Below are 22,844 nucleotides of genomic sequence, written 5' to 3' on the forward strand. Positions count from 1 at the left end.
TGTTACAGCAGCAATAGAAAACTAATACACTATTCAAAAAGAATTTATATTAACAAGGGACAAATCCCTTGTCTGATGTATGTCAAGAGGTCTTTTGGTTGCAAGAGACAAACCCAACTCAAAACAAGAGGACCTTTTGGTTCATGTAACCAACTGAAGGGAAGGAGCTGCATCAAGACCTGGAACCAAGTTCAACGCCATCCGTCAACCCTAGTCAATATGTTTTCTAGTATTTCTCTTTATTCAAACTGCCCTAGTCCTCATAGCATGGAATTTGGCCAACCACAACTCTGGACTCACCACTGTGATTTAGAGATTAGGTGCTATCATAGCCTCAGTTTACATGCCCCATAGGGAGAAAGTCAGGGCATCAGCATAGACATGGTCTTTAAGGGAATTGTTCTGAGGCAGATAAAAACTTGGAGCTGTGTCTATGTCTATCACAGCTGTATCAGTCAGTTCTCCACAGAAACAGAACCAAAAGGATATATATGAATATGTGTGTGTGTATGTATGTGTGTGTATGTAAAGAGATTTCTTTTTAAGGAACTGATTCATGTGATTGTAGGAATTGGCAAGTCAAAAGTTTGTAGGGCAGGTTGTTACACAAGAAACTCAGGCAGGAATTGATGTTGCAGTCTTGAGGTAAATTTCTTCTACTGGAATCTTCAGTTTTTGCTCTTAAGGCCTTAAACCGATTGGATGAGGCCCATTCACATCATCGAGGGTAATCTCCTTTACTAAAAGTCAACTGATTGTAAATGTTCACCACGTCTACAAAATATTTTCACAGCAACACCTAGTGTTTGATTAAATAAATGGGTACCGTAGGAAACCCTGGTGGCGTAGCGGTTAAGTGCTACAACTGTTAAACAAAAGATCTGCAGTTCAAATCCACCAGGCGCTCCTTGGAAACTCTACGGGGCAGTTCTACTCTGTCCTTCCTATACGGTCATTATGAGTTGGAATTGACTCGACGGCAATGGGTTTGGTTTTTGGCTACAGCCTAGCCAAGTTAACACATAAAATTAATCATTACAGCAACGTGAGAAATGATGCTGTATTTAGAGTTTCAGACAACATCAAACTAATGAAAGAGGTGTTTTTGGTTGCTTTGTGGTATGTGGGGGGGGGGCAAGGAGGGTTGTATGGTGGGGACAGACTGATTATCAATTACTGGCCGATGTAGCACCTAAACCCCACTATATAAAGTAGGCCCCTTTGTAGGCATATGTTTACATGATTACAAAAAAAAATGCTAATATGCCTTTAGGCAAACAAGTACTTTAGAAGTTGACACTGTTTTCAGTTGCAGCCAGAAAACTAAAAATAAAGCTTGTGAGAAACTGTGACTTTTAAAGTTTGGGTACTGAGAGTCATCTTAATTAAGACACGTTGGAAAGCATGTCCACAATTTTCATTATTTTTTAAAATAGTGTTTGATTCTCAAAGCAATTGTTGGCACTTAATTTCAGTAAAATACTTTTCAATTGTTACGCATTGAACTGTGTCTCCCCGCACCACTCCCCCCCCTCCACCGCCTGCGTAAAATGTGTTGTAAATCCTAACCTCTATGCCTGTGCTTTGGGTGGCCTTTGTTATGCCAAAGAGACTGGATTAGGGTAGGGTGTGTCTTGAGTCAATCTTTTTTAAGATATAAAAGAGATTAAACACAAGCTAGCAAGCAGAGATGGGGGAAGAGAGGTGTCAAAACAGAGAGATTTCCAAGGAACTAGGAAGCAGAAGCGCAAGAGACAAGGACCTTCCTCCAGAGCTGACAAAGAGAGAGAGCCTTCCCCTTGAACTGGTGCTCTGAATTTGGACTTCTAGCCCTCTAACTGTGAGAAAATAAATTTATGTTAAAGCCATCCACTTGTGGTATTTCTGTCCTAACTCTACGTAACTATCATTTATACTAGCTTGTTCATCTTACTTGATCCTTTCCTCTATGTAAAAACCAATAGCAAAAAATAATTTTATAGAAAAGAGAGCTGTAAATTAAACAGCTCTGATCACACACTATTTTTAAGATCCCCTAAGCACCTACAGGGTCGCTATGAGTTGAAACTGACTCGACAGCAACGGGTTTGGTTTTGTTTTTTTTAAGCACCTCTGAAAGGCTTTTCTGTAAAAATAATCAATATTATCATTCAAAAAATAAAAGTATGGTGAATATATGTATGAACTGCTAGACTCTGAGAATATTAAGATGTGCTCCATGATCACAATACTAGCCAGGAGACATACTAGGCACATATAAATAATAAACTGTCAGTGTGACAATGGGAGTTTACTATGTCTAGGAGAGTCAGGAAAGAACTTCAGAGAAGGTTAGACTCGAGTCAGGATTTTAGAGGACTTAGAAAGGCTAAAGGAAACCCTGGTGGCATAGTTATTAAGTGCTACAGTTGCTAACCAAAGGGTTGGTAGTTCAAATCTGCCAGGCGCTCCTTGTAAACTCTATCTATGGGGCAGTTCTATTCTGTCTTATAGGGTCGCTATGAGTCGCAATCGACTTGACGGCACTGGGTTTGGTTTGGTTGGTTTGGTAGATAGGCCAAAAGGAGATGAGGGTGATTACAGTTTCATCTGTTCCACAAAGGAGATTTCCCAAAGCACTACTGGGCAATGTATTATTGATCCAGCATTAACTGCTAAATGTTCTTGAGAGCAATAAAATATATTTGAAAAAATCTGTAATTCAGTTGTTTCACTAATTTAGACTGTCTTTCATCTCAGTTGGCCCCAAATAAAAGTTTTACCATGTATACAAAGATTTATTTACTTTTATTGAAAACACAAATATTAAAGAAAACAAATAAATTAAAAATCATTCCTTATCCCATTTTACCACAGTGAATTTCAGTTTTGCATATAACCACATGCATAAAGATTTCACAAAGTCACAATAGTGTGAACACTTTATTGTATTGTGCTTATTTTACTTACCATCATCATAGACACATCTATGTTTCTACAGTCTTCCAGATAATTACTTTAATGGCTGTATAACACTTCACTGTTCTTGTTAGCCTACTTTCTTCCTTGACATATAGGTTATTTCCAATTTTTGCTATCACAAGTAATAGAGACATAAACATCTTCATGCATTTACCTTTTCTTCCTTTGAATTAGTCCTTTAGGTTAAAAATCTAGGAGTAGAATTAATGGGGCAGAGGACATGGTCATTTTTATGGCTCTTGCTATCCAGTACCATACTGCATTCCCAAAGGGTTGTACCTATTTAAAATAATATCTGAAATGAGTGCATTCAACAGTTCCTTTCCAAAATTAAAAAAAAACAAACAAACAAACAGAAGTGTTATGTAGTTTTAAACCTTAGTCTTTAAAGTTAAATATAATTATGGTCTCTTTTTAAACAACGAAGGGTTTAGAATAGATGGTCTCAGAGATTACTAAAAGTTTAGATGAGTTAACTTAAGCACTGTTGGGGCACACATGAAATGTGATATGGCAGACACGCCGGGGTAAATGGACAAAGGTGTTTCTAGCCCAGAGGTTCCAGCTACCCAGGTCCCCTCCAGGCATTCCAAGGGCTGAAGGAATCCGTATCTGGGAGCATCTATGATCCACAGTGCCAGTTCGCATGGATTAGGAAGCTCTAAAACAGAGGTTAAGTGACTTGACCCAAGTCACAAACATAGTTAGTGGCAGAGCTGGGAACTGAACTCAAATTTCTTGGCTCTCGTCAATGTACTTTCTACTATATCATAATTGTTCTACATATTTTCTAGCTCTAAACTCAATTTTATATGTAAACATTTATCTACAATTAAGAATAAAGACATTTATAACATGCTTAAACTAAAGATACCTAAACCAACAATTTATATCACAGCTGAAAATTAAACACACCCATTAACACCAGCAAGTGTTGACTATTTGCTCTGCAATTTTTCAGATTTGCCATTCTTTTAAATTTAGTTTGTAAACTCACACAGTAACACAGTTTTGCACAGCATTTTGTAAATCTCTGGTGGTCAGTAAATAAAGAAAAGTAACAATAAATTACATACACTACAAAGAAAAATAAACCAGTCAGTCCACATGCTAAATAATTCTAAAGGTGTGTGTTTTTTTAAAAAAATGTGTGTGTTTTTTTATGTGTTGATTTTGTAGAGGTAGAAAAGATTTCCTCTTTAAATTTCAAATTCCTGCTAGCTGAACAGAACTTTGATATACAGTATTACTTTACAGGGCCATAAAGAGACATTTCGGTCCACAGACTGATTATGACTTACACCCAGTGTTGCTGCTATCAGGAGGAAAAGATTCACCACACAGGTATTTCACCTTTTATCAAGTGTCTAATATCCCATATTGGCTTTAAAAAGAAGAAATTCTAGGGTTAATAACCCCACTGTTTCACCTGCATATACGTAAGACTTTTCTTAACCATTCATGACTGGGTTTGGGGTTATAGTAAGAGTTACAAATTAAAATTTACCAATTCCTTACTATATGCCAGGCCACAATAACAAGTTAGGGACTTCAAAACCCTTTTTTACTATACTACAAAACAGCAATTACCCGGTCACTTCTGTGGATTTGATCAAACATTATATACACAAACACAGCCATGGGACCGCATAGCACTTGGAAGATTACCCACTATTTCCCACTTATTAAGATCTGGATCGTATTTCTCAATGCTCTGAAGATACGTTCCCTTTGAGTAGGAATATCCTCCAGTGACATAAATACATCCATTCATGATGACGGCACCACACTCCATCCTCCTTTCCATCATGGGAGCTATTTCTCTCCACTCGTTTTGTTCAGGGTCATAGCACTCCGTGATTGTCGTTTGTCCGCCAACTAGATAGAGCTTATTTTCAAATGGAACTGAACACAATCCATATTCTTAAAAAAAAAGGAAAAAAAGAGCAAATTTTTATTAGGATAAAAAACAAGAGAAATACTATGGCAAGGTGATGTAATACTCCTCTACAACTGAGCATGCAATAACAGAGTACTGGTAGCATGCTGATTCTGGCACACACTACTGCAATGTCACGGCTTAAAATCCATTCGCCATCACCTGATTTAGATCACAGCCTGCTCCGGCCGTGCTGCTGTTACCCCTGAGGTCATCCTTATGCTGGCTGTGCACAATGCCAGAGAGGAACTCATCCTCAGATCACCCACCCTCCTGGGAATTCTCTCACACAAATGCCTTTTGACTCAGCATATATCTGAGAAAGACGGAACTAGTAGGGTTCTTCTTACAGAGAGATGTACCAGGTAACAGGTGTAGGTTCCTTCGGGTCTTAGCACACTATCCCTGTAACCAGCTGCAGGTAATCGGTGGTGTGTGCTGCCACAGGTGCCACACAGGATTACCTTGGCTGGTCTCTCTCACACTAATGGTCCACTAAAGGACCCAAGAAGTCAGAGAAACATACAACCAACCAGATGAGCACTGACCTAGAGTCTACTACCCTAAGAAACTATCACTGGTGCCCAGAGACAGAGGGCTGATGTCTAAGGCCAGGGTGCTAGGGCAGGTAGTCTGCCTCTAGCGGTCAGCGCTTAGGCTGTTGCAGTTTTTCTCACTTCCTTCCTCTCCTTCACATCCAAAACTCCTGGCTCTTCAAAGCTGCCAGGACCTTTTACAACTTCACTTCCTCTCTCTCATCTTTCCAGGGCTGTGACTAAGGTGGGGCAAGTGAGGCACCTAGGGTACAAAATGTAAGGAGGCCTTCACCCTCGGAATGACTCCTTAAATTTTGTGCCTCAGGCGTCTCACTTGCCTCACCAGTGCCAGTCTTGTTCCTTCTGTATCCCCACTTCTAACATTACTACAAGCCTGCTAGTTTACTTCTCTGGGAATATCAGCCACAAAACTACACTCAAATACTTTGCGCTGCAGGCCTGAAGGAAGAGGAGGATTTATCAGTGGCACTTGCATCACAGTGAATAAAGATTTAGCTGGCCATCACTGAGCTGTTTCTTCCGCCTGGGAGTCTCTTCTTTCCGTAGGTCTGCGCGTGGCTGCCTCCTTATTATTCAGGTCTCATCTTATCATCGCCCGTCAAAGGGCCTTGTCCAACCTCAAGTGTCCAGTCAGGCATCTCTATCAATCACATCACCATTTTTATTCTCTCCATGGCACTCCTCATGGTCTGATATGTTTGTTTCTTGTCTCTCTCTCCCCCTTCTAGCAGTGCAGGAACTGTGTCCTGCCCACTGCTCTATTCCCAGTAGGCGAATGGCAAGTACCTGGCACAATGTACCGGCTCGGTAAGTGCTGAATCCAGGAATGAACTGTACCTTGTACCCTCTGTGCACCAACATGTGTCTACGCTACTGTGTGAAAGAAAAGCATATAAACCCCCTCTTTAGAAAGAGAATGTAAGATCAAAAATGCGGTTTCTACTTAAGAATGGTAGATAACTTACTATCAGTAAAGTTCTTGCTATCTAGGTTTTGAAAACTAAACAAAAGTCTCAGAAGAGAAGTATTTTCACTTTGATTGTATGTACTATCATTGTCAAGTTTCTGATATCCAAGAAAACAGGAATTCTTTTATTACTGAAAAACCCATTTGTTAATTTCCAGTTATATACATGTAGAATTTTTATAGGGTTTAGTTGTTTTAAGTACTTGCAAAAAACGATTTATATAAATGAATCATTTCCTCAAATGCTTATTGTGAAATTTAATAATGGTTCAGATTTTTATCAGTTGGTATAAGTTATTCAACAATGAGATTACTATGCTCTTCTTAAATTTTTCAAAGTTTATAAACAATCTTCAATTTGTGAATCTTATGCTAAAAGATATATTGCAGTAAAAATGATTAAAATAAAGTGATTCCTAATCATTTTCCCCCATTACCCAAAGATGACACAATGCTCTGTTTTGTTGAGGAGAATTTTTTCTTCCTCAGCTGAAACTGCCTTTTTCTCTTTTTGGTCAATTTCACTAAGCCACTGAGGCTAAGAGACTGTGTCTTGTTTGTTGAGCTCCTAGCACCGTACATAATACACAGGAAATGTTCAGCAAACATCTGTTGTACGAATAAATGAATGAACAAATGAACAAAAAAAATTCCAATGAAGCTTGGGAATGACACCATTTGTCACTGTTCAGAGTTTTTACATACAAATATTAAATATAAATAAATACACAGCAGTCTGTATTCAGTTACACAAATGATATGAACAGAGCGATACAGGAATTCAGAGGCAACTACAATGTTGTTCAGTATTCAATATCCATTGAAATAAAAAAAATTTTTCCTAAGATTTCTCTCATTGAAAGGACCTGTAAAGTTTATCTAGTCTAACTTCCTTATTCTACTGGAAAGTTAAGGCCAAGAGCCTAAAGTTAGGCAAGTAAATAAACAGCAGAGCCAAGACTTGACACCGGACTATACACTCTCCTGACTTAACACTGTTCTCTACAGGTTTTTCTCCTTTATCACTTACTACTTCTTCCCTGTTCTTCACTCTTCTCCCTCAGCTACTCCCTGAACTGAGGCTGTTTCCCAAGATTTTGCCCACAGCCCTTGTTCGTCCCACCCTCCCAAGGCATCTCATCCATCCCCGTACCCAGAACCATCATCTCCAAGCAAATAACTCCCAGAGCTCTATATTTAGCCACATTCTTCCTCCTAGACTGCAGACCCATATTCTCCATTGCTTGCTGGACAGCTCTTCTGAGTCCTTCACATTTAACTACTAAACTACTCACCTCTCCACTTCTCTCTCTCCATTGGCTCCTCCTTCCATGCTCCCCATCCTCCTAGTCAACCTGTCAGTGACCCTGGAGTGAATTTCAATTCCTTTCTCACCCCATCCCTATATCCAATCAGCTAAGGTGGCAACCAGCTGCTGAATCTATAACATTCTTCACATCTGCCTCTCTTGTCTACTCCTACTGCTTCTCCGGGCTTTTAGCATTTCTTACCTGGTTCATTACCAGTCTTAGGAGATCTCCCTGCCCTCTGTTTTTCTTCCAGTCCACTCTAAAAGGCGTTTTCTTCTTAAAACTACAGCCGATCACACATGATTCTCCTACTCTGAAATATTTTATGGTTCTCCATTTTTACTAAATTCTCTAGACTGTATTTTCAAAGCTCCCCAACTGAACTCACCTATCTCCCATTCTATCCTCTTACTTTCCGTTCATACACATCTACTCCCAGGTACTGGAATACCTTCTCAGTGAATTCTTCCTTCACTGAAAAACCCTTCCTCAAAAGCTACCTTTCTTATTGTAGCCATTCTTTAAGGCCCAGACCATAACCTACCTACTCCCAAAAGCCTCGAAAGACTGCCAAAAACCAAAACCAAACCTGTTGCCATCAGGTCGATTCTGACTCATGATGACAACATGTGTTATAAAGTATACTCCACAGGGCTTTCCTGGCTGTAATCTTTATGGAAGCAGATCGTCAGGCCTTTCTTCTGTGGCACCACTGGGTGGGTTTGAACCGCCAGCCTTAGATTAGTAGTCAAGTGCAAAACATTTGTACAATCCAGGGACTTTGCAAGACTGCCAGATTCCCCTTAATTAGACTCAAGCTCTCTATCCTGAATTTCAGTAGCACTTGTTTGTGTAGAACTTACCGAAGATTGTCTTGCACTCCCATTATGAACATATATTTGCTACTAGATTTTGAGTTCCTGTGGCAGTAGAAACTAGCTCTTAATCACGTATGTGTCTTCCATAACTAGAATTGTATCTTTTCCAATGGAGGATCTCAATAAATGCTACCTTGAATGTAATGGGATTATACAGTGTCATATTTTCAACTATACAAACCTGCCTCCCTTAAAGAGATTACTATTTCTTTTTAAATGTAATACTAGACTTAAGAACTAGATGGTATCACTACCGCTCATTCTAATCAGGGCCACACTAGATGGGCCCTGATAGGACGGTAGAAAAATGTGAAACAGAACCTCAAATTCCTTAACAAACAAACAAACAAACAAAGCAGACCTACTAGACTGGTTGAGACTATAGGACTCCCTAAGATTACCAGCCAGAGATACTCTTCAAACTCTAGACAGAAACTAACCCCTGAGGTCACCTTGTAGCTAAACAACAAAAGGTTCAAAAAATAATAATAGGTTTAAAAAATCACCTATATGAGACCAAACGGTCAACAATTACTTTAAAACAAAGATGAGAATGTAAGGGGGCAGGACAATGAGATTAATGGAAATGGAACCACCAGAACGGAAATAACGAGACTGTCTGCACATTGTGACAAATGTAGCCAATGTCACTAAACAACTTATGCAGAAATTGTTGAATGGGAACCTAAACTGCTGTGTAAACCTTCACCGAGAACACACAAAACATAGTTTAAAAAAACAATAAATAGTAATAGTCATTTCCTCATAGTCTAAGCTATACAGCCAAAAGATAACTCAAAATTGACATTTACATTCCTCAAGAGGTGCTTTTAAGTGCATAAAAAACATATCTTGCTATAATTCAGAGATGCAGTTCCAAATGCCCTCAAGGGCTAAGGAGATGGCAGAGATGAGTGAAACAAGACAGGGGTAAGAACAACAGCAGCACATGCCCTCTAGGTCTGGGATACAATGAGAACAGGGAGAGACTGTGGTGCATTGGAACATACAAGGCTCACCTTAAGGGAACAGCCACTACTTGGCCTTAGTGGATTGCTGCCAGGAAGGAATATACGTCCCAGGTTGCCAGATCTTCCACTCTTTCTAAAGGCCAGAAATCATGATTTTTTGTTTTGAACCTCCGGATTTTAAAATATTGGTAACAAGCCAATTAAAAAATATTTTCAACACTGTGGGAGCCAAACAGAACATACCCATGTAGGGTACTAATTTGATATCTCTGTATTTTACATCCCATCAGGGGAAAAAAAAAAAAATCCATTGCCATCAAGTTGATTCCAACTCATAGCGACCCTACAGGACAGAACAGAGCTGCCCCATAGGATTTCCAAGGAGCGGTTGGTGTATTCGAACTGCCAACCTTTTGGTTAGTAGCCGATTGCTCAACTACTGCACCACCAGGGCTCCACATCAGGAAAAAGTTCAATGTAAATCAAAATTTTATAAATGGAGTTCCATATTCCCATTGATTTATACTGTAATATTTATTTCTAATTTATTTTTCAATTTGCCATAGCTTTTAGTACTCTACCTTAAGATTCACTGCCCTTTAGACTCTCTTTCAAGTAGCTAACAAGCTACATGCAACTTAAAATATATTACGGAGCAACTGTTTTTTTAAAGGAGCCACTTTATGAAATATGTTAAATTTAAAATGTAACGAACTGCCCTCTAATTTTTCAATCAGACTTTTCATATATTGAATTTCCTCTGTAAAGAAAAGTCTATCTACAAAATAGGCAGAGTAATGTCTACCTCAGAAGGTTAGTTAATATGAGGCTCCAGTGAGATAAAAATAGTGTAGCTGTTAAGGCCATGGGCTCTGAGCCAGGCTGCCTGGTTTGAACCTCACTTCTAACAAGCACTAGCTGCCTGACCTTGGATAATTTATTTAATCAATCTGTACCTCAGTGGTCTGTAAAATGACTTACTAACTGTACCTAGCTCATAGGATTATTGTAAGGTTTAAGAAAATTAAGACATGTAAAATCACTGGAATAGTATCTAACACATAACAAGAACTCGATAAACGACATGAGCTGTTATTATTACTTCCCACTGGTCATGACAGAAATGGTGGGGGGTGTAACACATCTTGGCTCTTAGGAGGCAGAAAAAAGTCTACTCATTCCAAGATGTCTTCAGAGCCAGGAAAGCCCATGGCTGAAGTCTCCTCCTATACCAAAGCCTGTGGCACATGAACATGCAACACCAAGTTTAGGTGTGCTCTACCTGAACACTGATCTGAGATCTATGCTGCGTGGTGTCGAAGTAGCTGCACTGGTTAAAAGCAGGAGAGCCAGGACAACACTAATGCTCACTTAAGGAGGCACACAGCTAAGACTAAAGCATAAATCAGGCTGCCTGAATTTGAATTCTGTTTCTACTGTTTTCAAGGTGAAAGAACTGAAGAAAAAATTCAAGCCACAAGTTGCAACAGTAAAGGATTCTATGGGGAAAATATTAAACGACTCAGGAAGTATCAAAAGAAGATGGAAGGAATACACAGAGTCATTATACCAAAAAGAATTAGTCCATGTTCAACCATTTCAAGAGGTGACATATGATCAGGAACCGATGGTAATGAAGGAAGAAGACCAAGCTGCTCTGAAGGCATTGGCAAAAAACAAGGCTCCAGGAATTGATGGAATATCAATTGAGATGTTTCAACAAACAGATGCAGCACTGGAGGTGATCACTTGCCTCTGCCAAAAAATATGGAAGGCAGCTTCCTGGACAACTGACTGGAAGAGATCCATATTTATGCCTATTCCCAAGAAAGGTGATCCAACTGAATGTGGAAATTATAGAATAATATCATTAACATCACACGCAAGCAAAATTTTGCTGAAGATCATTCAAAAATGGCTGCAGCAGTATATCGACAGGGAACTGCCAGAAATTCAGGCCAGTTTCAGAAAAGGGCATGGAAGGAGGGATATTATTGCTGATGTCAGATGGATCCTGGCTGAAAGCAGAGAATGCCAGAAGGATGTTTACCTGTGTCTTATTGACTACGCAAAGGCATTCAACTGTGTGGATCATAACAAATTACAAATAACGTTGCAAAGAATGGGAATTCCAGAACACTTAATTGTGCTCATGAGGAACCTTTAAGTAGATCAAGAGGCAGTTGTTCGGACAGAACAAGGGGATACTGATTGGTTTAAAACCAGGAAAGGTGTGCGCCAGGGTTGTATTCTTTCACCATACCTATTCAATCTGTATGCTGAGCAAATAATACGAGAAGCTGGACTATATGAAGAAGAACAGAGCATCAGGATTGGAGGAAGACTCATTAACAACCTGTGTTATGCAGATTACACAACCTTACTTGCTGAAAGTGAAGAGGACTTGAAGCACTTACAATGAAGATCAAAGACCACAGCCTTCAGTAAGATTGCACCTCAACATAAAGAAAACAAAAATCCTCAAAACTGGACCAATGAGCTACATAATGATAAACAGAGAAAAAGACTGAAGTTGTCAAGGATTTCATTCTACTTGGATCCATGATCAACACCACGGAAGCAGCAGTCAAGAAATCAAAAGACACATTGGGTAAATCTGCTGCAAAGGACCTCTTTAAAGTGTTGAAGAGCAAAGATATCACCTTGAAGACTAAGGTGCACCTGACCCAAGCCATGGTATTTTCAATCGCATCATATGCATATGAAAGCTGGACAATGAATAAGGAAGACTGAAGAAGAATTGATGCCTTTGAATTGTGGTGTTGGCGAAGAATATTGAATATACCATGGACTGCCAAAAGGACAAACAAATGTGTCTTGGAAGAAGTACAACCAGAATGTTCCTTAGAAGCAAGGATGGCGAGACTGCGTCTCACATACTTTGGACATGTTGTCAGGAGGGATCAGTCCCTGGAGAAGGACATCATGCTTGGCAGAGTACAGGGTCACTGGAAAAGAAGACGACCCTCAACGAGGTGGACTGACACAGCGGCTGTAACAATGAGCTCAAGCATAACAATTCTGAGGATGGCTCAGGACCGGGCAGTGTTTCATCCTGTTGTGCATAGGGTCGCTACGAGTTGGAACCAACTTGACGGCACCCAACAACAACCACCTTGAGTACGTTATTTATCCTTTCTCAGCCTCCATTTCTGAATATGTAAAACAGTGGTAAACAACACCCACTCTTAGGGTTGTAGTAAGGATTGAAAGTAATACTACACGCTAAGTACTTAGCTAGTGCCGCCTCACATATTTTAAGAGCTCAAAAGGTTACTGTTATTACTTACAGATGGTTCGGCTTGTGAGCTTCAATTGTACCTTCCAGTAACCCACACAGAAAGGAGCCCTGATGGCACAGTGGTTAAGCATTCGGCTGCTAACTGAAAGGTCAGTGGTTCGAACCCACCAGCTGTTCCACGGGAGAAAGATGGGGAAGTCTGCTTCCATAAAGATTTACAGTCTTGGAAACCCTACTGAGCAGTTCTACCCTGTCCTATTAGGGTCACTATGAGTCGGAATCGACTTGATGGGAACAGGTTTTGGTCTTTTGGGTTTGTTTGTTTTTTTTAACCCACACAGAAGCTGATGCTACATGGAAAATGATTCCAACTAATATGGTGATATGAATCTTTCTTAACAAAAATAAATTTAAACACATGGCATAACTATAACAGGCTACAGCTTATACTTTCTCCTGAACTGCTCACAAGGAGACACATCAAAGAACAAAAGAAATCACCGAAGGCAGACCACTCCTTTGGGCAGACAACGTGTCCTCTTTACGGCTGTTAGGCAAGGTCAACATCGGGTTCTGCACATCACAGCAGTGAGTGCTTAACAGTTGTTGAAGCCAAGAAAGAATGTGCAACAAGGAGGAAACGATCTCCTGCCGAACTTCAATCAGTGGGTGTCCCTTCTATTTGAGAGGCTGACTAGTGCTTTTTAACTGTCTATAAAAATTGGTGTTTCATATAACGCATGCAATAAATGAAAGAAAGCATATAACAAAGGAATAGGAAATAAAATGAACCTACGTGAAAATAAGAAAAACTACTGTTAACCATACAGACTTAAAATATGTCATGTAAAGATATCAACGAAAATATTTGTGGACATGATCTAATCAGATGGATATATGAATACTTTAAGCCATTTAGTTAAACCCACGTGTATTCATAAACTTAATATTTTCTATTTCCAGCTATCCCTTATGCTGATAAGTTGTACCACAGGAAGTACTTTTTGAAACATTTTGTTACCTGGATGTGGACTGGCGGTGATGAGGCTCCATTCATTGATATCTGAATTGTAGCTCTGAACCTTGTCATAGGTACAGCTTCCTCTGTAGCCGCAGTGGCCGCCAATGACGTAGATAACTTCATGTAAGACACAGGCAGTAGCATTTCCCACGCCTGTGTGTTAATTAAAATCACACCTTTAGATTTATCTTTTTTTTTTTTTAATATTTTTATTGCATTCTTTATTTCTTGCAGCAAATCCTGAGCTGCATTTATTATCATTTTTGTTATTATGGACAGGAGATGCAAGACTTTAGGCTTGGTGCTATGAGGGATATAAGGAAGAAAAAGACTCCTTGTGTTCAAAGAGTCTATGCTCTTTTAAGAGAGTGAGACAGACACAGATAATTAGAACATAAAGTACGGAATGGAATAAGTACCGTGAAAAATGGACAAATGAATTGCTGTGAGTGTTCAGCGCACAGAGGCATTGCTTTTGACCGAGGAAATCATGGTAGGCTTAACGGAAGTGGCGGGATTTGACCTGTCCTTGGTAGCTAGGACTCTGGCAGGTAGAGGTGACTCTGGCAGTTGGCAGTGACAGAGGAAAAGGCAAGCACAAAGGCTCACTGGACAAATGTCAAGCTTGACCACAGCAGGTGGCACATGCGGTGGACATGTGTAGGAATTAAAGCTGGAATGACAACTTGAAGCCACACAGTACAGGATCCTGATGCCCAACTCAGTAATTTGGACTTACCTCAGCAGGCATGTTAAGGTTTTTAGAAAAAAGAGTGGGACTGAAAAGATGAAAAGACACAGGCAGAAAAGCGCTAGGTACTGCCCAGGTGAGTATCAAGGACCTAAGTTAGAAGGCCATATTTGTCCATCAGTTTGTCCTACTGTAGTGGCTTGGGTGCTCCTATGGTACTAGAAGCTATGCCACTGGTATTTCAAATGCGAGCAGGGTCACCCACAGTGGATAGGTTTCAGCAGAGCTTCTAGACTACGACAGACTAGGAAGCTAGATGTGGCAAATCTACTTTCAAAAATTAGCCAATGAAAACCTTATGGATCACAACAGAACCCTGTCCAACTGGCTTGCTTTGGACAAGTCATCAAGAGAGATCAATTGCTGGAGGAGGATAACATGTTTGCTGAAGTTAACGAGCAAGAGGTACTGTCTTAGTTATCTAGTGCTGCTGTAACAGAAATACCACAAGTAGATGGCTTTAAAAAACACAAGTTTATTCTCTCACAGTCTAGTAGGACAGAAGTCTGAATTCAGGGTGCACACTCCAGGTGAAGGCTTTCTCTCACTGTCAGCTCTGGAGGAAGGTCCTTGTCATTAATCTTCCCCTGGTCTAGGAGCTTCTCCACACAGGAACCACAGTTCTGCTGCCGGCACTGCTTTCTTGGTGGTATGAGGTCTCCATGTCTCTTTGCTTGCTTCTCTCTTTTTTATCTCAAAAGAGATTGGTTTAAGACACTATCTTGTAGATCTCATCAGTATAACTGCCACTAATCCATCTCATTAACATCATAGGAATAGGATTTATAACACATAGGGAAAGCTCATCAGATGACAAAATGGTAGACAATCATACAATACTGGGAATCACGACCTAGCCAAGTTGACAGATATTTTGGGAGGACACAATTCAATCCATGAGAGGGAGGTAAACCTTGGTGAGATGGATTGGCACAATAGCCACAACGCTGGACTCTAACATGCCAGCTATCTTGACGATGATGCAGGATCAGGCAACGTTTCATTCTGTTGTACACAAGGTCGACATGAGTCAGAATCAACTCAATGGTAGTTTACGTATCTACCTATCTATCTATCTGAGTTAAAAGGGGGTCCTGGAAACAGAAGGAAGAACACAGAGGCAAGTTGTTGTTGTTAGGTACCGTCAAGTTGGTTCTGACTCATACCTACTCCATGAATAACAGAATGAAATACTGCCCAGTCCTGCACCATCCTCATAATCATTGTTATGCTTGAGCCCATTGTTGCAGCCACTGTGTCAATCTATCTCGTTGAGGGTCTTCCTCTTTTTCGATGACCCTCTACTTTACCAAGCACGATGTCCTTCTCCAGGGACTGATCCCTCCTGACAACATGTCCAAAGGATGTGAGATGTACTGTTGCCATCCTTGCTTCTAAGGAGCAATTTGGTTGCACTTTTTCCAAGACACATTTGTTCATTCATGGCAGTCCATGGCATATTCAACATTCTTTGCCAACAGCACAATTGAAAGGCGTCAATTCTTCTTCAGTCTTCCTTATTCATTGTCCAGCTTTCGCATGCATATGAGGCAACTGAAAACACCATGGCTTGGGTCAGGTGCACCTTAGTTTTCAAGGTGACATCTTTGCCTTTCAACGTTTTAAAGAGATGTTTTGCAGCAGATTTGCCCAATGCAATGCGTCTTTTAATTTCTTGACTGCTTCTTTCATGGGTGTTGATTGCGGATCTAAGGAAAATGAAATCCTTGATGACTTCAACCTTTTCTCTGTTTATCATGATACTGCTTATTAGTATAGTTGTGAAGATTTTTATTTTCTTTATGTTGTGGTGTAATCCATACTGCAGGCTATAAAGTCTTTGATCTTCATTAGGAAACAAATCTGTGTCATCAGCATAATCCAGGTAGTTAGTGAGTCCTCCTCCAGTCTGGAAGCCCCATTCTTCTTCATAGATTTCAGCTTCTTGAATTATTTACTCAGACTGAATAGGTATGGTGAAAGGATACAACCCTGACACACACTTTTCCTGACTTTACGCAGTATTCCCTTGTTCTGTTCGAACAACTGCCTCTTGATCTATGTACAGGTTCCTCAGGGGCACAATTTAGTGTTCTGAAATTCCCATTCTTCGCAATGGGAATTTATTATGATTTGTTATGATCCACCCAGTCGAATGCCTTAGCATAGTCAACAGAACACAGGTAAACACCTTTCTGGTATTCTCTGCTTTTAGCCAGGATCCATCTGACATCAGCAGTGACATCCCTGGTTCTGCATCCTCTTCTGAATCCAGCTTGAATTTCTGGCAGTTCCCTGTTGATAGACTACTGCAGCCTCTTTTGAATGATCTTCAGCAAAATTTTACTTGCCTGAAATATTAATGATACTGTTCGATAATTTCTGCATTTGGTTGGATCACCTTTTGTGGGAGCAGGCACAAATATGGATCTCTTCCAGTTGGTTGGACAGGTAGCTGTCTTCCAAACTTCTTCGTATAGACGAGTGAGCACTTGGTAAAGCAGACAGGTCTTGATGACTGACTGAATTAGAGACAGATATGACTGATTCTGAAATCAAGCTGGGAAACACTGGGCACACGGAAAAGGAGGAGGAAATGGGGTCAGCAGGGGAAGAAGAGAAGAGGAAGCAAGATGATGAGGCCCATTTTAGTTGAAAGTGTCAGTTTAGTCTTTCAACCAACTTTTACTTAGCATTGCTATGTGTTGGGTGTAGTTTACTCTCCTTGTTCATTTCTACTCCAAAATAAAAGTAGGTTTACAAGCAGGGAAGTTATGACTGGAGAGGGTGGGTGGAGTCTTAGAAGAACCTAAACAGCCAAGTATTTATTTCTTCTTTGTATATCCTTAAACAAAAAAGAAAATAAATTTGACTCTACCCAATTTAAGCTCCCATTACCACAGAAGGCTGGTGGTTTGTTTCCACGACTACAAGAGAAATTAAGTTGAGAAAAATGATATCCATTCTATAGGAAAATGGAAAACTAAAAATTTAGCACATCAGCTCACCCACCAGAACCAGTACCAATCAAAACTGTACGTGACTAACAAAGTGTTACTCCTCTCTGGGGTGAATGGATTTAAACAAGAATCAAAGCTTCAAGTTGCAAGTAAAAAACTCTAGAATATCAGACCCAGCTGGTAGGTAGGGGAGACTTTGGGTTCTGAGATTCTCCCATTCCACTCAAGGCTAAGCCAAGAGCACATATGGCTTTCTTTCAGCACCAATATACCATCGCAACATTTTTTTTCCAGCAAGCATTATTCTAAAATGATTTTTTTTTAATTCAGAAAACTAATATACTTTTATCCTAAAAGAAATATACCGTAAAGTACAAAAATATTAAAATAGTTATTAAGAAACAGAAGCAGAAATGCACTGAGATTTCCAATAACTGTCAAAATATTTGAACTTTCCTTGTTTCTTTTGTAGGAGAGAAGTCAGACAGGACATTCTGAATCACCCTGGGGAGGGGACCCGGAGCAGGTAAGTGGGGGGTCAAGCTCGGACAGAGCCAAGAACCCAGCTGCAATAGCAAAGGGCTTTAAGCTACCTTCTCCCACTCTACCAACTATTGCTGAACCTGTTGATGTGTTATGTGTATGTGGCTATGACAATTAGGAAAGATGTTAGTCACAGCCCTATCAAAACTGACACGTTCTTCTATAATGATTAATGCCTAACATTTACCATGCCAGACACTGTTTGCTGCACTTCATATGCATAAATTCACTTAATCCTCTTTATAACCCTGAACCTGGGTGGCATAAACGGTTTGCACTGCGCTAGGACCCTAAAGGTTGGCAGTTTGAACCCACCGAGTGGTGCCATGGAAAAAAGGCCTGGCGATCTGCTTTCATAAAGATTACAGCCAAGAAAACTCTATGGGGCAGTTCTACTCTGTCATACATGGAATTGGAATTGACTTCATGGCAATGGGTTTGGTTTTTTTTTAGGTGATGATGTTGTTAATCCTCATGGTACAGATGGCAATTTGTCCAAGCTCACCAGCAAGTAAGTGGAAAGAAGGGATGTGGACTCAAGCAGTTTGGCTTCAGAACCAGTGAGGCTGATCACCAAAACATTCTGCCTCTCAGGCTTCCTGCTTGTCCTCCAAAGATCACACCAGGTCAGATTCCCAACCCAGGTCAAATTCCCACACCCTTGCTAGCATTAAAAAAGAAACAGAAAGGCCTGGGAAGAAACATTTGGGATAAAATGACACAAATTTGGTAACAAACTACCAGTTGTTTTTGTACAACTCCCCAGCACCAATGAATAAGGCTCCAGTTCAACTTTGTTTTGCCAACGGAAGGGAAAGAGAGCCAAGCTAATATATTGCCAAACACAGCAGAAAATAACGTTTATTAGACAGATACTGAGACCCAATAGTGTGTCTGGCTCTGTGGGCCACACGTGGAGGGGTATGGGGTCTGTGCTCTCTGTTTATCCTATGCCTACGAGAGAGGGCTTGAATCACAAGAAGCAGGGGTTATTTGTCTCTAGTCTTCGGGAGAATGTATTCTGTTACACCCTACAGGAACCAAATCTTCCAAGATTTTAATTAACGTCCTCTTAAGTGACAGATAGCCAGGACAGTTTAAGATGGAAAAAGTTTAATATTGAAAAGAAACTGATCTGGTGCAGAAACTAAAAGCGTTTGATTTCAAGAGCAAGCAAACAAAAACAAAAAACTGATACTTAAAACACGAGCTAATAAAACAGCTCAAATTACTCTCTTCATTTAACCTTTGACATAAATATAAACTCTTAAGACTCAAAGCAAGATCTAAGCTCAACACTTAGGCCACGGAGTAAGCCGAATGAATGACACTGTTTGTTCGTTTTTTTAATATACAAGTGATATTTCTTTTCCAGGCTGAGTACTGTATTCTAATCACATAACTCTCAGTGAAGCTGGGGACTCTGCTATGCTGCTTTTACTTGGACATTCCGTGCAACACTATTTGTGTAATCCACATAGTTCACAGATAGCATTCTAAAATGATAAATTCTTTTTAAAGGTACTGCAAGAGAACTGAGACCACTAGCCTAACCCCAAACATCTAAAAATACAGAATAAACATAATCTGCACTTACCTTTAATCATGTTTGCAATAGGAATCCATTTCTCTTTTAACGGATCATAGAACTCGGCCTCTTCTGCTGGAGCCCCTTTTCTGTAACCGCCTAAAGCATAAACACAGCCACCCAAGGTGACTGCACAGTGGTAATACCTAGCATTGAGCATTGGCAAACCTTCTGTCCATTCATCACTTTCACTGTTATAGATCCACACTGTGTCAAGAGCTTCTATGTTATCCGTCCTGTAACCCCCAGTTACATAAATGTTGGGTCCCAAACATGTAACGCCATAGCTCTCCCTTGTATAATCTGGTATTTCTGCTCCCTGAATCCAAACATTCGTCAAAGGATCCCATATGTGAACTTCGGACAGAGGATGCCAGTAATAGCCTCCAATGATATACATGGTGGCTGTGGACCTCTGGGAAATCTCTTTATGCACAGGATTCAAAGAGTTATATATGAGAGATCGTATCTTATTTTCTGTTAGTAGGCAGCTTCTTTGAAGGCCTAAAGCTGTTTTTAAATACACTGGATCTATATCTATGTTGATATAGCTTAACAGATTATACAGGCATTCAATTCGATTTTCTACATCATGAGCAGTCCACTTAATAACTGGCTCTATGATAGCTTCTTCTTTCCAAACACTGAGATTCTTTCTGGACAAGATAAAGAGAAACTTCTCAAGGCTGATTTCCAGGAATTCTTCTTGTTGCCACACTTCCTTAAACCTTGAACATAGAATTCTTCGTGATTCCTTCTCTAGTTCTGGACACACGTGAAATTCCGCAAAAGAGTGCATTCCAATACAATTATCAATATCCAGGTGCCTTACCAAAAACTGCTCACAAGCCTTCTTTACCGAAAGGAACTGTAGCTGATCTGCGGCTTCCAGCAGGCTCTGAACATTTCTTTTAGTTATTTCAATTTGGGAAGTGTATGCGTAATTTACAAGGCCTTCCAGAATATCATGGTGGATACCAGAGAGTTTTATTTTATTTTTAAATTTTTCTTTCATGTCAGCTGTGAACATTGCCTTAAAATAATTGCTGCAAGCAGCTAAAACAGCTCGATGACAGTGAAAGATTATGCCTGAAGGACACTGAAGGGTAATATCAGTAAATAATCCATCCAAGTAAAATGTTCTGAATGCATCCAGAAAATCCACTGGATGTGCTGAATCCTGGAAAAGATAAACATAATCTTCTTGTCCTTTTAGAGCCATGGCTGCAATAAATATGAAACAATAAACGTGTTTTCAATTTTGCATTACCTCCAATAATCAACGCTAACTATTCCAATCATCAAATGATTATCATCAGATATACTCCAAAAGCAGACTAAGTTCAGCATTCAAAGTTAAAAATGCGAAATACGGATGCACTGCTTTGCAATTGATATGATGATCAATTTAAATTCAGGGTAGCTTGGCATCTCAGGTTTTTCAGTTGTCTTTTGAGAAGAAATAATTGCTTCGCTATCCCCATTCACCCGGTCTCCATAATCTGCCCTTGGCTGACAGTCCGAGGAGAGATTCCACACTTGGCAAAATCAAGTGCCCGAGGGGTACCCCCACACAAGGCCAGACCTTGGGCAATTCGGTGCAACCCCAATTCAATCTTTTTCTCTAGCTCCGTCTCCCTTTCAAATCACATAGAGATACCAAGAAAGGGATGACCGAAATAAAACTGGACTAGAAGAAATCTCAGAATAGAAGGGAAATCTTGTGCCTTTTTTCCCAAGGAAAGAAAAGAAAAAGAAAATGGCCCGGCCGCCACCGCCGCAGCCCCTCAGCCCCGCGTCCCCTCCCGCGAGGCTAAAGCCGGGGTTTCCGCGCGCCCCGCGCCCGGGCCCACGTTCCCGCCCGGAGACCGCCCCGCCCCGGGGCCCAGCGCGGGGACTCGGCTCGAGAGCTCCGCGCCGGACCCGGTGCCCGCGCCCCTCTGCCCGGGACTCCGCACAGGTGTGGGGAGGGCACCGCGGGCGGCCCCTCACGCCGCGCTCTGTCCGGCCCGGCTCCCGCGCGGCCATTGTCTCCGTGCCTGCGCCGCCGGATGGCGGGCGGGCTCGTGAGGCGGCGCGGCCTCGTTCTACCGCGCCCGGCCCCGCTTGCTCCCCGCCGGCTGGCCTCGGGCGGCGGGACCGCGCCTCACCTACCTCCGGCGGCGGCTCCGGGACGCGATGCTGGGCGGCGGGCTAGCGGCTGGCGGGGACGCCTCCGGACCCTCTGACCATCTTTGGAAGAGGCGCGACGGAGGCTGCCTGCTAGTGCAGCTCCAGCCCACAAGCGGCTCCTATTTTGGTGCCCCGGCTGCTCCCCGCCTCCGATCGAACAGCCCCCCACGCGTCCTGGGCGCGGGGCCACTCGCACGAACACCCCTAGTCGCCGGGCCGCGCTGCGGACGGGGGCGGGGGCGGGACGGGCAGGCGCGAGGCGGAGGCCCCTCCCAGGCGGTTCTCCTCCAGCAGCAGGTGGGACGGCTTCCTCAAGGGGACTGCTCGCCCCGCTAGCTTCCGACTCAATGTTTAGATCTCTGTGCTTCTTTCTCACGCTCGTGCTTGTTTTCCCAAACGGTAAATCATGAATTAAGACCATCAGGCGTGAGAGGGAGGCGTTTTTCTCCTCTCAGTAGCTCTCACCAACCTAGCCCCTAATGGTGGGCGGAGAGGGAAAATTGTGCAAAGAATGCAGCAAAACTAAAGGTCTAGGGTTGAAGTTGCCTTCAAAATGCCAGAAGTAGCCTAAGCCTTTCCACAAACACCATCCCATCCTCAGCAGAGCACTCAGAGGCTGATTGGCACACCATGAGTTAACCTGGAAGCTTTGAGAAAAACTGGGGCTAGTCGGGGCCAAGGCTAAGTCCTGGTGTGCTAGGATTCATGTTACTTAGGTTTAGATTTAGAGCAGAGTAGCTGGAAGGTGCAGCCTCCAGCTTTTCTTCCTGGTGGTGATGGCCAGTCCAATCGTACAAAATTGCCCGTGTGCTACACCAGAAAGTTCACTTTGTTATTTCAACAAAAGCCAGCATCAAGTATTTTCATTTCTCATTCATTCATTAGCAAGATTTTCTTGATTGCCTTCTGAATGCCTGAGTGCAGTGGTAAGAGAGTGGTGAGAGATGGTCCATAGCTCTTATGG

General features: G+C 41.4%; 1 protein-coding gene across 1 annotated transcript; it reads right to left on the bottom strand.

Moving 5' to 3' along the window:
• Positions 1-2,380: 2,380 nt before the first annotated feature.
• On the bottom strand, positions 2,381-22,002 carry KLHL23 (kelch like family member 23). Its single transcript, XM_023542862.2, has 4 exons — positions 21,863-22,002; positions 19,718-20,932; positions 13,867-14,019; positions 2,381-4,884 (listed from the first exon to the last, which is right to left on the bottom strand). Exons 2-4 carry the CDS (start codon positions 20,928-20,930, stop codon positions 4,574-4,576), a joined length of 1,677 nt encoding a protein of 558 aa, XP_023398630.1. The 5' UTR covers positions 20,931-20,932; positions 21,863-22,002; the 3' UTR covers positions 2,381-4,573.
• Positions 22,003-22,844: the final 842 nt, after the last annotated feature.

Source organism: Loxodonta africana, chromosome 6 (genome assembly GCF_030014295.1).
Source record: "Loxodonta africana isolate mLoxAfr1 chromosome 6, mLoxAfr1.hap2, whole genome shotgun sequence".
Taxonomy (NCBI): domain Eukaryota; kingdom Metazoa; phylum Chordata; class Mammalia; order Proboscidea; family Elephantidae; genus Loxodonta; species Loxodonta africana.

Bases quoted from the DNA above. Each gene is read 5' to 3' on its own strand.
- KLHL23 (XM_023542862.2), bottom strand. From the start codon at position 20,930: ATGGCTCTAAAAGGACAAGAAGATTATGTTTATCTTTTCCAGGATTCA. The intron at 14,020-19,717 runs GTAAGTGCAGAT...ATTAACACACAG, and splicing joins TATTGCAAACATGATTAAAG to GCGTGGGAAATGCTACTGCC. The intron at 4,885-13,866 runs GTAACAAAATGT...TTTTTTTTTAAG, and splicing joins CACCGCCAGTCCACATCCAG to AATATGGATTGTGTTCAGTT.